This window comes from Gamsiella multidivaricata (assembly GCF_025024155.1).
Source record: "Gamsiella multidivaricata strain RSA 2152 chromosome Unknown BC939scaffold_15, whole genome shotgun sequence".
In the NCBI taxonomy this organism is placed as follows: domain Eukaryota; kingdom Fungi; phylum Mortierellomycota; class Mortierellomycetes; order Mortierellales; family Mortierellaceae; genus Gamsiella; species Gamsiella multidivaricata.
In genome coordinates this window covers 288,966-301,967 of record NW_026251723.1, presented here as the reverse complement: position 1 = coordinate 301,967, position 13,002 = coordinate 288,966, and the positions used below count along the sequence as shown (strand labels likewise).

The 13,002-nt window shown below is 48.5% G+C and overlaps 6 protein-coding genes across 6 annotated transcripts; 1 reads left to right on the top strand and 5 right to left on the bottom strand.

Moving 5' to 3' along the window:
• On the top strand, positions 1-2,723 carry BC939DRAFT_70917 (uncharacterized protein). Its single transcript, XM_051561853.1, has one exon. The coding sequence runs from the start codon at positions 159-161 to the stop codon at positions 2,241-2,243; it is 2,085 nt and encodes a 694-aa protein (XP_051414818.1). The 5' UTR covers positions 1-158; the 3' UTR covers positions 2,244-2,723.
• Positions 2,724-3,876: 1,153 nt separating this feature from the next.
• On the bottom strand, positions 3,877-4,846 carry BC939DRAFT_526834 (uncharacterized protein; the record flags this gene model as incomplete). The annotated part of the gene is made up of 2 exons (XM_051561387.1): positions 3,877-4,411; positions 4,546-4,846. 2 exons carry the CDS (start codon positions 4,844-4,846, stop codon positions 4,182-4,184), a joined length of 531 nt encoding a protein of 176 aa, XP_051414817.1. The 3' UTR covers positions 3,877-4,181.
• Positions 4,847-4,923: 77 nt separating this feature from the next.
• On the bottom strand, positions 4,924-5,734 carry BC939DRAFT_500868 (uncharacterized protein; the record flags this gene model as incomplete). The annotated part of the gene is made up of 3 exons (XM_051560091.1): positions 4,924-5,090; positions 5,217-5,328; positions 5,477-5,734. The coding sequence occupies 3 exons, from the start codon at positions 5,732-5,734 to the stop codon at positions 4,924-4,926; spliced, it is 537 nt and encodes a 178-aa protein (XP_051414816.1).
• A 535-nt stretch (positions 5,735-6,269) lies between these two features.
• Positions 6,270-7,612, bottom strand: BC939DRAFT_394371 (diacylglycerol acyltransferase; the record flags this gene model as incomplete). Its single annotated transcript, XM_051552147.1, has 4 exons — positions 6,270-6,475; positions 6,604-6,758; positions 6,886-7,253; positions 7,343-7,612. The coding sequence occupies 4 exons, from the start codon at positions 7,610-7,612 to the stop codon at positions 6,270-6,272; spliced, it is 999 nt and encodes a 332-aa protein (XP_051414815.1).
• Positions 7,613-8,944: 1,332 nt separating this feature from the next.
• BC939DRAFT_474926 (60S ribosomal protein L12) lies at positions 8,945-9,545 on the bottom strand (the record flags this gene model as incomplete). Its single annotated transcript, XM_051558458.1, has 2 exons — positions 8,945-8,953; positions 9,057-9,545. 2 exons carry the CDS (start codon positions 9,543-9,545, stop codon positions 8,945-8,947), a joined length of 498 nt encoding a protein of 165 aa, XP_051414814.1.
• Positions 9,546-10,549: 1,004 nt separating this feature from the next.
• Positions 10,550-12,755, bottom strand: BC939DRAFT_70753 (Alpha/Beta hydrolase protein). Its single transcript, XM_051561852.1, has 3 exons — positions 12,469-12,755; positions 12,114-12,370; positions 10,550-12,022 (listed from the first exon to the last, which is right to left on the bottom strand). The coding sequence occupies exons 1-3, from the start codon at positions 12,645-12,647 to the stop codon at positions 10,668-10,670; spliced, it is 1,791 nt and encodes a 596-aa protein (XP_051414813.1). The 5' UTR covers positions 12,648-12,755; the 3' UTR covers positions 10,550-10,667.
• Positions 12,756-13,002: the final 247 nt, after the last annotated feature.

Below are 13,002 nucleotides of genomic sequence, written 5' to 3'. Positions count from 1 at the left end.
TCCTTTGGAACACTATCACTCCTTTCACTCCTTCTCTTCCGTCCACACACCCACTCCTAGCCTCCACCCGTCCCTACACAGCGCATACTCAATTAAGCTACGCACTTGTGCACAGTCCATATCTCACTCCATACTGTTCACATAAAAACACATCCCCAATGCCAACAAGGCGAAAAAAGTCCAGGCCGCACCGGCTCTCTCTCGCCTCAACCCCTGTCATTGCCACCACCGCCACTCCAAAGGCACTTTGCATCGTCGAGATTCTTGAGCACATCCTCTCATTCCTCTCCCAGCATGTCCTCCGCAACGTCGCCTCGCTCGTCTCGCGGCAGTGGTATAATGCTACCTGTCGCTCCCTCTTCAGCGAGGCTCTTTGGGCGTCCAATTTTCAGCCCGATAAGCGCCTCGAGGCCATGAATAATTTCCCTAAGGTCCAAATCCTCACTCTCACCCCCGACGCTCCAGAACGACGGTCCCTGCCTTACATGTGGCCAAATACTAGTCACGCCCAGCGCCAGATTGCTTGGCGCGAGGTTCTGATCCGCCTCCAGAACGCGTCAAGCAACAAGGGGCTTGACAAGGTCCGCATCCTCGATCTCAGAGGCTCGCTCGATGTCCGTGTTTTTTGCAGGGTTGTCGAGCAGTGTTTGGCGCAGCAATTAGTCGTCCTGCAGCTTGAGGTACTGAAATCCGGCGATTATTATTATCTAGAGCGGATCCTCAAGGGCTGTCCGAGATTGGAGACCCTTAAAGTCGAGCGTCATTCAGAGCTGGTTCATGGTCAGGCCATCCCTGGATCGAGCCCTGAAGATCCTGGATCGGAACACGACGCCGTCAAGGAAGCAGCTGCGGTGCTTCGAGAGCGCCAGTTCATCGAGCCACTGGAATGGACTGAGACACTCAAGCTCCGGACCCTGGTCCTCTTTCGCCCCATGGTCTCGCAGCGGGTCCTCCAGGCCATTCTTCATAAATGCCCAGACATGCGCGTCCTCAAGTTGATCTCGGTGATCGAGAGAGCCTCGTACGCGGAACTCAAGTCCGCAGCCTCCGCTCTTGGCCAGGAACCAACACCGCATCAGAGACTTCATGGCACTTCACCCTTTGACCTCAACACTCTCGTTCACCACATTGCCCAGTCCTGTCCAAGACTCCACACCTTTCATCTTTCACTGCATTCACGGAAAATTAACGCGGAGACACTGACAACGATCCTGGATCGACTATCTAATGTTCGGCACTGGAGTTTTGTCACGCGCGACATGTTCGCTCCCGCCATCCTGCCGTTGCTCCATGATAAAACCGTGCTCTCGAATCGCATGACAACACTGGAACTGAGGGGCGCAGGCTTCTTGAACCCTGATAGATCGACCAGCACTTTGAGTAAAGCCCTCCATGAGTTCTTGTGCACATCTCCGACACTTCTGCATCTTATTGCACCTACAGTGACCTACTATACCGAGTATCTGGATCTCAACCGAATCCTGGTCGGTTCCAAGGATACCCATCCCGACACTCCACGCGCAGACGGTCGCTTCTGGGCCTGCCGATCCCTTAAAACACTGCACCTCGAAATCCGCGCGAGATATGAATCCGATACCCTACAACATTCACGCGTTATCTTTGGATACCTCTCTAAGGTATGTCCCAAACTCGAGGATCTGCAGCTCCGTCGGCCGTATCTGTCTTTCTGGCTAGCGGGCGGGCTGTGTCTGCTATCGAGACTTCATAATCTGGAAAAGATCAAGCTGTGCTGTCGATCCTATACTGGTTTTTGTGAGTCGGATGTACTAGAGTGGGTCAAGAGGGAGGGCCATCCCTGGGGCAAGGTAAGCCCCCACAAAATTGCAGTGTCATCAAGTTTCATGGACACGGCGCGGTTGGGATGTAAGATGGCGATGATCAAGGCGGGCTTGATCGCTGCACCCTCACCTGTCCATCCAATGATGTCCTCATCATTATCTTTGTCGTCATCGCCACCTTCATATTGGGACTCATTAACAATCACGGAGCTCTCAGTTGCGAACTTTGTCACGTTGGGCGAGATGAAGGATATTGAGGACCTGCAGATTGAGCGCATGCTGCAGTATCAAAGACAGCAACCTTGTTGGCCCCGACTCGAATCATTTACGGTCGTACATGATGGCTGGTTCAACAATAGCACAACCACGGGGATTGAGCGACTGCGCCCAGATGTCCAATTTCAATTCGAGACGAGGTCCTTTCACCAGAATGGATACCAGTAGACTGCTATCTCTCTTTTGTATACAATACATATACACCTTAAAAGAATGGGTGTATACATTTGAGTTGACCGGTCAACTCAGGTCAACTCATTTTGACCCTTTATAATGTCCACTCAAATGATGGGGGCAGCTACACAAGTTGCAAAAAAACCGCCATTTTATTGTGCAACTGCCCATCGCGCTGTGGATAAAGCTTACACGTCCGCTGCGATCAGTGGCGAGTGGCCGAGCGCGAGAGGGGATTTGAGTTACTTGAAGTGTGCACCACTGAAGCAAAGAGCCTTATTCCGCCAGAAGGACTATTATAAACATGCAATCCTCAACGCAGTAGAGAAACTGTGAGGTTAGTTTCAAGGACTTAGCAGGACATGCTCTCAATGCAAGACAGACATTCAAAAATAAAGAAAAAGGAGCTGGTATGATTGATCAAGTGAAGGCTCAAGTTACACCGAAAGAAGCACTATCAGAGGCCACAGATCACCACTGTCATTCCCCCTTGTCATGGGAAGGGAACATTGACAGTTATGGGATTATATCCCAAGACAAGTGGAGCAGCTTAACACATCCTCACCCTCAAAAGACCGAAGATGTGTATAACCGTTCACGAGATATCCCTCAAATGTCTGACCAGGAGATATGAGGGTCCCGTCCAATCGAATCATAAGAACAATGGCAATGGGAAAGAGAAGGAACGCCAGATTACACCAAAAGAAGCACTATTGGATCCCTCGACCATCGTCGTCCATCTCTCTTGCCATTATGGAGAGAATGTCAACAACTGGGATGAACTCCCAAAGGAGAGGGTTCGCTTCACACATCGCGATCCGCTTCGCGCATGTGCATATCCGTTCTCGGAGTTTTCCTCAACTGTCTATCCAGGAGAGATGGGGACCTCGTCATCCAGAAATATTGCCATTATTCCGCCCAAGCTCAATTCTTACTGCAGGCATATACCTTAATTACAATCGATGATTTGCTGTTTACGTTTACAAGTACAATGGGCGCGAAAATTCCCCCATTGGTCAGAAAATAAGCATTTCTTGCAGTGGAGACAATCATAGTCATTGGAAATAAGACTCTACGCCGTGTGAATTGACACAGGGACGCGCTCATTTGACAATATGTATTTTATTCACTGGCACTTGCGCCCTGCCCCAACAGCGTTGATTCCCTGGACATCTAGCATTGTATTTCCCAGTCCTGCCACCGCGCTTTGGAAGTACTGCAGCGTACATCGTCTTTTTTTTTTTTTTTATATATATCGCGAATGATATCACCTAATAGATTTCTTCAAAGCGTATTCCAGCTCGCGTTCGCATTTCTGAAATGTCTCTTCATTTTCAGCTTCTCTTGCTCTTCTCTGTGCTTCCTGCTGCTCAGCTCTCATTGCTTATAGTTGGAGACGGAGTTGCGGTGAAAGCAGCTTTTCAAGAGGGGATCCGAGATCGTTTTCGAGACTGTTTTCAATACCGATCGGTTCTTTCCCTACCGTAGTTAATCTCTAATGCCTCTGTAGATCCTTGGTACTAGATACATGTGCTTGCAGGGTGACTTGTGCTGGACGCAATCAGGATACGCACAAGAAAGAACAAGAGTTCTGTCCAAATTCACATGGTGGAGTACTCTGCATTGGGTCGAGTGAAAGATTGAACCTATATGTGGAATTCACTAGCGAACTTGTTCACCGCGGTTAACCGTTCACCGGTGAGAATCACTAGTAACTACCATATTTTGATACACCGGCTCCAAGATCATGCCCAGCAGAAAAAAGCAGCTGAGAGCTCGAATAGCGTGATGGCGTGGAATCAATCTTGTTTAGAGGGCACCTCGAATATCGTATCTCGACAATTTCATTTGAAAGGCGCAATAAATAAAAATGCACTGTTGCATCTTCTGACTTGTTTGCTATGTATATCATATATGTAGCTGACTCGATGGTCAGACGATTGGCAGATAGTCTGGCGAGGACGACGGTCGCAACCCGACCTTGGCATGTTGCATTAAAGCGATCAGGTTTTCGATCCGGCGCTTTATCTTGATCATCATGTCGAGACCACCTATGAGTTCATGGCACTTGGAGGCCACCGCCGGGAGAGTGAACTGGCCAATCTTGTACATGAGAATGATACCTGCAGAGAGTCTGGCCTCGAGCAAGTATATGTCGGAGCCTAATGAGCAACGAAACGCGTTAAGATGAATTCAATCCAGCGTTCAAATAGAGTGTGCACCTTATCCGACAGCAACACGCCGAACGTCCGCACTTGGTCATGTTTGTGGAGAGGCATTTGGTCCAGCGCCATACATAGATTCGCCGCCATTCCTGTCTCCAGCTTCTTTATATCCATCGCCCGACCGTATGAAGCGTTATTGGGCTTTGCCTCCATGACCATCAAGTCCAGCTTCAAGACGTCGTGGCGCAGGATGGCACCGTGCTTGTGGTTGATGCCCGGGACGTCGGCACCCAGACTCCTAATATCGGTCATCTTTACGGTGGTATCTTGGATGCTGGAGAAGATATCCATCAGAGGTGCATGAACCAGTGCTCCGAACCATCCTTCGTTGTGACTGGTCTTCAAGGACGCGCTGACCCAGTTCTTGCACATAAGATGTAGGCAGGTCCACAAATACGCCCGCTCTCCCTGCTCGGTGTTTGTAGGGTCCAGTTGCTGCATTTTGGGTACTACTCACCAAGGAGCTTCTGAATGTCCCTCGCCTCCGTTTGCTGCTTAAGCACAGTCGCTTCGTCCCAGTCAATGCCGTAGTCGCACTTAACTTGACATCTCCTGACTTCTTGCTGCAGGTCTTCAACGACAGAAGCATCTAACCCGGCCCGGCGGTTCGAATTGGCTACATCGAAAATGCAGTATCTGGAGCCTGGTCAGAGATCAACTGCTGCCGAGATCCAGAATCGCGACTCTCTCTTCTTTTTGTCCTTTATTCGATCTGAGACGTCTCTCAAAAGATGCTTCCGACTTGCCGTGTTATAATCTGCCAAGGGTCCTTCGCCTTTGTCCGCTGCCTCAGTTGCGATTTCGTGCTGTTTGTCAATATTTGCGACAGCTTCATCTGGAAGCACAATGGAATGCTAGGATTTACACAATTTTATAGGACCATTGTTAGTGTAAGCCAGAAGTTGGCGATCATCTCTTTATCTATGTCTAAATAACGCTGTGTCTGTACCTATGGGATTTCGTTGATGGTGGCTATGTCTTCGTCGATCCGCAACCACGAACGCTGCCTCTGCCAAATTTTTGGTCGTAATTTTTCGAAAGCAGCAACTTCACTCTCGCCTTGACAGCGTCTGGTACTCCAGACCCCAGCAATCGTTCCAAGCTGGTGCGCCAAACCGCGTTGGCCTGATCTAAGATCGTTATAGGAGGCTCATCGGTGGGTGACTTCATTGCATTCTCACAGAACCCGAAGTAAGACCACATTTTGAAATCGTGATTCACAAAGTAATCATGATTGGGCTTTGGCGCTGTAAACTTCATAGTCTAGTGTAGAGTCGGTGGAAAGAGCAGTAAGGTTCTTGGAGCTCAGCGCTGTTTTTAGTACTCCGGTGTGACGTTTAAGTTATTTTGCCACTATGAGTAAAAGTCCTTCATACGCTTGCTCGATCCTTCCTCAACATAATCCAGCTTCATGACCTATCAAGTTCAGATGCGTCAAGTGAGGGATTGATGGCACTCGGTAAACATAGCACGGCTGTTACATCCAATGTTATTTTGGGCATTCGGCAGCGTTCAGCGCTTTCTGTGACCCTGTATAGGGTGTGTAGCGGCTGAGAGACTATGCGAGTGTTGTTGACCGTTTGGCGACCTTGGCCGCATCCTTAAAAAACATCACTTCTACGTGTCTGGGCAGAGCTGGGTCCGGATCTGTAGGCTATGATCGGATTGAAAATAAAGCGGAACACAACCATCGTCGATACACATGAGAGTAAATGTCATAATATATATGATATGTGTTCGGGGGGAGGTTTTTTTTTTTTTTTTTTTTTTTTTGGATGCAAAGGACGACAGTTGTCTATTCAATGATCCGCAGCTCCTGTTTGCGTGCAGGTGCGTACTTGTCCTTGTATCTGTCCCAAATAGCGAGTACTTCGTCAATATACTTCTTCTGCAGATCTTGCAGTTGTTCTGTTGTTGGACTGCCCTCCATCTTCTCGACGTGGATCGGCTTGCCAATGACAATATACACGGGCTTCCTCCTTGGTAACAATCCAAATTCATCTGTACGAGGGAGAGAGTGAGAGGAAAAGATAGCGGAGAAAGAAAGCGGATTAGTAAAAAGTACTATAAAGGACTGACTGATGGTCACTTTGACAGGACCAGATAAGAAACTGTAAAAAGAGCCGTACAGTTAAAGATGCCTCGTCCGTTGAACATGGGTAGTGTAAATCCAAAAAGGCGCTTGAACAGCTGCTGGATCTGATATGTCCTGCTAGTATGCTTGGCGCTATACACCTCGTAGAGGTCGTTCTCGCCGAAAGCGAGCGTCGGTACCAGACTTGCACTAATTGCGAAACGAAAAAAAAAAAAAAAAAAAAAAGGACAGAGTTGAGTATGTAGATATGAATTAATCCAGATAATCGCTCAAATGACCTTGGTGCTGTATTCTATCATTCAAGACTGTTGCTTACCCATTGACAAGTGCCAGTTTGATGAATCCAAGTCGCTTCTTGAGAGTCAAATCCAGGGTTCCTGGCTTGGACGCCAAACTCTCTTGTGCACCGCCGACCACAATCACAATCGAGTTGCCTTTGCCTGACTGCAGGATGTGTTCACACGACGCTCTCGAAACAGAGGCGCATCCATGAGCCATGATATAGTCGCGATAAAATGGGATCTGAAAGTTGGTCTGCAGTGTCAACAATCGAGGATGGATTCCTGGAAACCGCTTTGAAAAGTTCAGTCCTTCAGTGCCGAACGTACAAAACGCCCCCATTGAGATGATACCGTGTGGGTGATACCCAAAGATATAGTTCCTGGAGGGGTCCAAATCTCCTTCCTGACATCCAGAGATTGATAGAGAAGTGAGGTAAGTGGGCTGCTAGAGATTAAATCTACATTGACAACATGTTCAAGTTCGACCATTACCTTGATAAGGGTCATGGGAAAGTACTGGGCAAAATTCTTCCATCCTCGCCAATTGCGCCACCATTGCACCCTCCGCCCACCTTTTTCGGGTGCCTGGTCCAGCATAAGGATCCACAGTAGATACATGATGATCAATGGCCAGAGATACTTGATAGTGCAAAGGTACAAGAAGAGTAGCAGGCTGATCGCTATGGCGGAGATCCAGACCAATACGGCGCCTGTCTGCAGCCTACGCTTGATAGGCATGCGAAGAGGTGCAAAGAACGGCATGCTGTTCTAATTCGTGTTCTGTCTTTCGAGGGGTATATGTCGCTGGCCCAACTGTAGGTTGTCGTGATAAAGTAGAATCGTTTTAAGGCGGTTCCTGAGTTCTGCTTGTTGTTCCTTGGAAAGAAAAAGGATTAACTGAGAAAGGGGTGGAATGAAGGTCGGGTCGCTGGGAGGAGTAGAGAAAAGAGGAGGCGAGGGATGAGCGCTTGTTAAATAATTCAGGAGCGAGAGGAGAGCATTGGCGCATGCGAAAGTGTCAAGTCAGCAAAGTTAAAGGTAGACTATTAAAATGGTGCTCATGCCTTTTTCACGCCTGTGCGAGCGGAAGATGAAAAAAATGAAAGTGAAACAGATAAAGCTATGAGAGGATGACAGTCGTCGTGCACGCACACCCTGCCCTGGATGGACACATGTCTCGCTGCAGAGAGTCTATGCACAATAATTTATAGCATTAGACGGACATGTGAAGAGATCCTCGGTCAGCGTTGGACGACAACAACAGTGCCGACTTATCGAAGAGACGTTCCTTTGTTCATAGGATAAGAACCGGCGTGCTTGGCTCTTCCTAGGTTCTCTTTCCCGTGCTTGTGATTCCAGGGAGCTCATCTTTTTACCTTCGGGACAGGGCTTGGCAACACGACAGGGCTGCCTTTCCATCCAATATCACGAACAAACCGACTACGGTCAGCACACAGTATACGATGCATCCCAAGGACAACAATGCACCCTTCAACGCCCATTGCAGCGCTTCATTCACAGCTTTATATTCCATGCGGAAACCATATGCAAGTATGTCGATAAAACGGCATCTTTATTGTTTCAATATCAAGTGACATCTTGCTACATACCGTCCTTACCTTAAAATTTCCACAATCATTCAGCACACAGATATCACTCCTTGCACGCCATCGATATACCATTCTATTCTTCTTCCGCTTCAGGTATTGCACAGCGATACTTGAAGCAACGCTCCGATAACTTCCCTTTCGGCGTCAAGCATGATACAGCAGCAATCAAGCTCCTGTAGATGGCGTCCTTTCACATTGTAACGCAATTGAAACGCATCTATGAGCGATAAATGGCAGCTTGACGCCTCAAAAGGCAGTCCTTTGTTGATCCTGACATGAAATCCATGATTGAAGCACACGTCCTGAAAAACCGGCGCTGCCATATCTTTGAACAATCCCGTGTCATTGAAAAAAATAAAGTAAAATAAAAAAATGGCCACGAAGGACCTTGTTGCCCAAGAGAATTATCCAAGCTTTAAAGCATGGTTTATTGCTACTCTGCAACAGCGAAATGAAAGGTATGTGTCCTGATCCAGACTGACATTTAAGCCTCCTATAAGTAGAGGAAGAAAACGATACCAATGTTACGATGCCGCCACGATACCATTATATACTCTAATACAGAAAACAAACACATCAGGCACAAATCAACTTACGGGAATCTCAACCTCACCGGCATCAATGGCATCGCCAAGATCCTTGGGGGACTGGCCGTCAACGGTGCATCCGACCGAGAAAGCAGTTCCAAGAATCTCCTTAACGGTACCAGAGAGCTCGCGGGCCATGGACTTGGAGCGCATGATGCGAGCAATCTCGATAACATCGTCCAACGAGATGTTACCATTGTGCTTAATGTTCTTCTCCTTCTTGCGGTCGCGAGGGGCCTCCTTGAGGGCCTTGATGACCAAGGAAGAGGCCGAGGGGACGACCGAGACGGCAGCCTGACGGTTCTGGATGGTCAACTGGACGGTGACACGGAGACCCTTCCAGTCCTGGGTGGCCTTGGCGATATCTTCACCAACCTTCTTGGGCGACAAACCGAGAGGACCAATCTTGGGGGCAAGAGCAGAGGATGCTCCGACCTCTCCTCCGGTGGCACGGAGGTAGATGATCTTAATCTCGTTGGGGTCCAGCTTTGGTGGCATGCTGATTGAACATCAAGTTAAGGCACTTCTAGTGAGTATTTTTCCTTCGGTTCAGCTGGAAACGAAATTACTGATCTGTCACGACCGAGAGCAATTGACGTAGTTGGGCAAGTGGGTGTGCAATGGATGATGGATAGATTTATAGGTTGCAAGGCCAATTAACAGAGAATTGGACTAGTCATGGATACATGGATGCATGGGGGTACGGATGGATGGATGGATGGATGGATGGATGGGTAGATGGATAGTTGGATGTGAATGGATGCATTACAAGCCAAATACATACTTGATATATTTTCTGAAGGGAAAGAAGAGAGAGAACCAATTGATTCAGATCAGTGCCGCTCTGAAATAGCCTCTGTCAATTGGGACCAAACTCTATTTCGATGCGTTGCACATCCCAGAGAACAGACATGGTATGTCGGCGAAAGGAAACAAGGCTTACTGGCGCTCCCTATTTCGATTCTATTCGTAATAGCCGCTACAGCTCTTATTGGAGCCAGAATGTCTCCTCGGCCTCGAGTATAGGTATTTTCAATCATCAATATGCATTGGAGGCTATTCAACTTTGAGAATTATCTTTATTCGGATAATGTTCCTGGCTTTGATACCTCAATATCAGGATCCTACATGGGCCATCAGCCTGTTGAAAAAGTTCTGTGTTCGACTACATACTTCCAGCTTCCCAATGTATGAGATGAATGATGACGATATCAAACAGGCGTAATGGGGCTGCAAGAATTTACAGAAACTTGGTATCAGGATTCGCAGCCTGAGCATCAAGAAAAAAAATTGACAAGTCATTCAGCCGTAGAGGGATTCACGTATCAAGGCCTATACCGCGTCAGGACAGAGCAATGCAATGGTTTCTAACTAGATGACGGTGACACGACATCGGCTGAGGTTTGAAAACCTGGAGAAGGTCTGGTTCGGTTAGGAGGTCAGCACAATTTGGTCGTGGAACGCTGGATTTGCCATAGGGTCGCGTATTATTAGCAAGACAATAAGCATTGGGCTGATTGCATCCTTTTTACTAGGCAAAAATCTGCCATGCAGCGCGTAGCGCCGTTGATCCAACATAAGGTACCCGAAAATGTAGTTAAAATGTCTGGCGCTTCGATGCTACAACCATGTCGGGTCTGAAGGCAAGGCTATGCACAACAGACCGGCTCTCAAACCCTCCTCGCCCTCCGTCTTCTCCGCGCGCGTCTTATGAACCCACTGTTCCGATCGCCCCCAGAACTCCAGCACCCGGCGTCCCTGTCGACTAACATGCTCCTTCTCAATTGTGCACTTCGGCGTAAATACGAGCGCCTCCTTCTCGATTTCATGGTACTCATAGTCGTCCACTGGACGAGTGATCCTAGTCGGGAACAGATCCTGATCTGTGGTTTCTCCATGCGCAAACAGGATCCATGCCGTCTGCATTTTCTCCGACAACTGTCTCTCCTCCTCCGTGAACACACTTTTGAGCGCGAGATCTGGCCCAAACATATACACAAGGTCCACACCGTGATGTGCACCCCAGCCTAAGCCCTTGGCGTCCACAGCCGCAATCGATTGATCGAAATAATACTGGAACAGCTCAAGCCCATCCTTCTCGCCTAAGTCTCTGCGTTTCGAAAGGGCGCGTAGAGCTGAAAAATCTGGATACGTAAACGCGACATGCTCTATCACCTTACTCGAGACACGACTCGCGTCTGCATCTGATTCCACCTTCCCATAGATCGCCTCCCATTCCTGCTGGCTATGCGCGTCCGGTGGACAAAACTTTTCATACACTCTCGACCAACCCTGCAGAGTTGTCGCCCCCAACGACCCAACAAACATGGATCCTTCATCCTTCATATCCCCAACAATCACGGCCTTGACTCCATGATCATATAGTTCCGTCTTATGTGTCCATAAACGCACATCCTCAGGCACAATCGTGCCATCGACATAAGGCGTGAACATCCGAAGCCGCGGTGAGTCTGCCGCTTGACCCAACTTCACCGCCGGGACCTTTTTTAACCTCTCCAGCTTCTCCTTCCCCGAGAGCTCCTTCGGGATCTTAAAATAATCAACCAAGTAATCCAGATAGAGCTTTCCCTCGACGTCATGTCGTACGGCTGGTGCAGAGTTCATGGCACAAGACTGCATGATCGCACGGCGGAAGAGTCCATGGTGTTGAGAGATCAGCATGTGATAGTTGATACAGACGGCACCAACGGATTCGCCAAATGCGGTAATATTGTCGGCTCTGCCGCCAAAGGTGTGGATGTGTTCGTGGACCCATTCGAAGGCGAGCCTTTGGTCCATGAGCGCCCAATTGCCGGCGGAACGGTCGTAGTCGGTGAAGAGACGTGGGTCCGATTGGAGATCGGCGACGAGCTCGGGGCAGGAGAAATTACCAAGGAAATTGAGGCGGTAGTTGAGGACGACGACAATGATGGGTCGACCCAGCTTGACGGACTGGCGGACTAGGTTGCTACCGTCTAGTAAACGCGCGCTCGATTAGTGAAGATACACATTTGAGAGTCATCAAAGTGGTCGTCTAAGGTTATCAATTGTGTTTCTGCTACTTACCATAGACATCCATGGCATTGGCACCGTCCTTGAAACTGCCTCCGTGGATATAAACCATCACAGCGGCTCCTCCGGTTTCCTGTGAGGTCTGCTCCGCTCCTACTGCTTGACTGAGGGTGTCCTCGTGCACGAAGATGTTCAGGTTCAGACAATTTCTCTCATCGATGACGGTTGTTTCATCGTCAAAGTCGAACTCAGAATACGAGTTGATCGCCCTCGAGGACCGCGACTCGCCCTTTGGTTGAGGCGCAACAGGTCTATCAGCGTAACAGTTGAGGTTCTGTTTAATTAGCATAACTGCGTCAAGTAGACCTGAACATAATGCTCCCTCGGTATGTTTTAAAAGCGCTGTTACCCCTGCTTGGTGGCATCTCGGATGCCGGTCCACGATTTGGGCTTGACAGCGGGCCGCCAGCGTTCCTGAACTGTTCCGTAGGGGACATTCAAAAATTGAATGACTCTTTTATTGGGGTTCAGCGATCCTTCGATCGTGCCTTGCTTTGCAATATGGACGCGAGGTGGGCTGGGTATCATATTGAGCAAGTCCTAAATGAGATGAAAAAAAGGCTGGTGGGATGTTGATGTGAGAAACGAAGATTAAGGAAAGAGGAAGAGCGAGGGAGAAAGTCAGATACCGTTGTGGGAAAACCCCAGGAATGATTTTTTTTTTTGCATTGCATTGCATTGCACACACCCCATGGATCTTGCGCCATAACAATGAATAAGCAGGGCGAATCAGAGTTGAAGATGAGGACGCCTACCCACGATGATTGACATAATACAGGAGTGGATATCCAGAAATCATTTCATAGCTATGCTCAGGTACAGATAACTTCTCCACAGTCCAATGTGCTAATATGCTTTTCTTAGCGACGCGTTTCCTTGGATA

What these genes read in the sequence shown, in the direction of transcription:
- BC939DRAFT_70753 (XM_051561852.1), bottom strand. Translation starts at nt 12,647, where the DNA reads ATGATACCCAGCCCACCTCGCGTCCATATTGCAAAGCAAGGCACGATC. An exon ending in CGAGATGCCACCAAGCAGGG is followed by an intron (nt 12,371 to 12,468) that starts GTAACAGCGCTT and finishes TTACGCTGATAG; the next exon opens with ACCTGTTGCGCCTCAACCAA. An exon ending in CAATGCCATGGATGTCTATG is followed by an intron (nt 12,023 to 12,113) that starts GTAAGTAGCAGA and finishes CGCGTTTACTAG; the next exon opens with ACGGTAGCAACCTAGTCCGC.
- BC939DRAFT_70917 (XM_051561853.1), top strand. Translation starts at nt 159, where the DNA reads ATGCCAACAAGGCGAAAAAAGTCCAGGCCGCACCGGCTCTCTCTCGCC.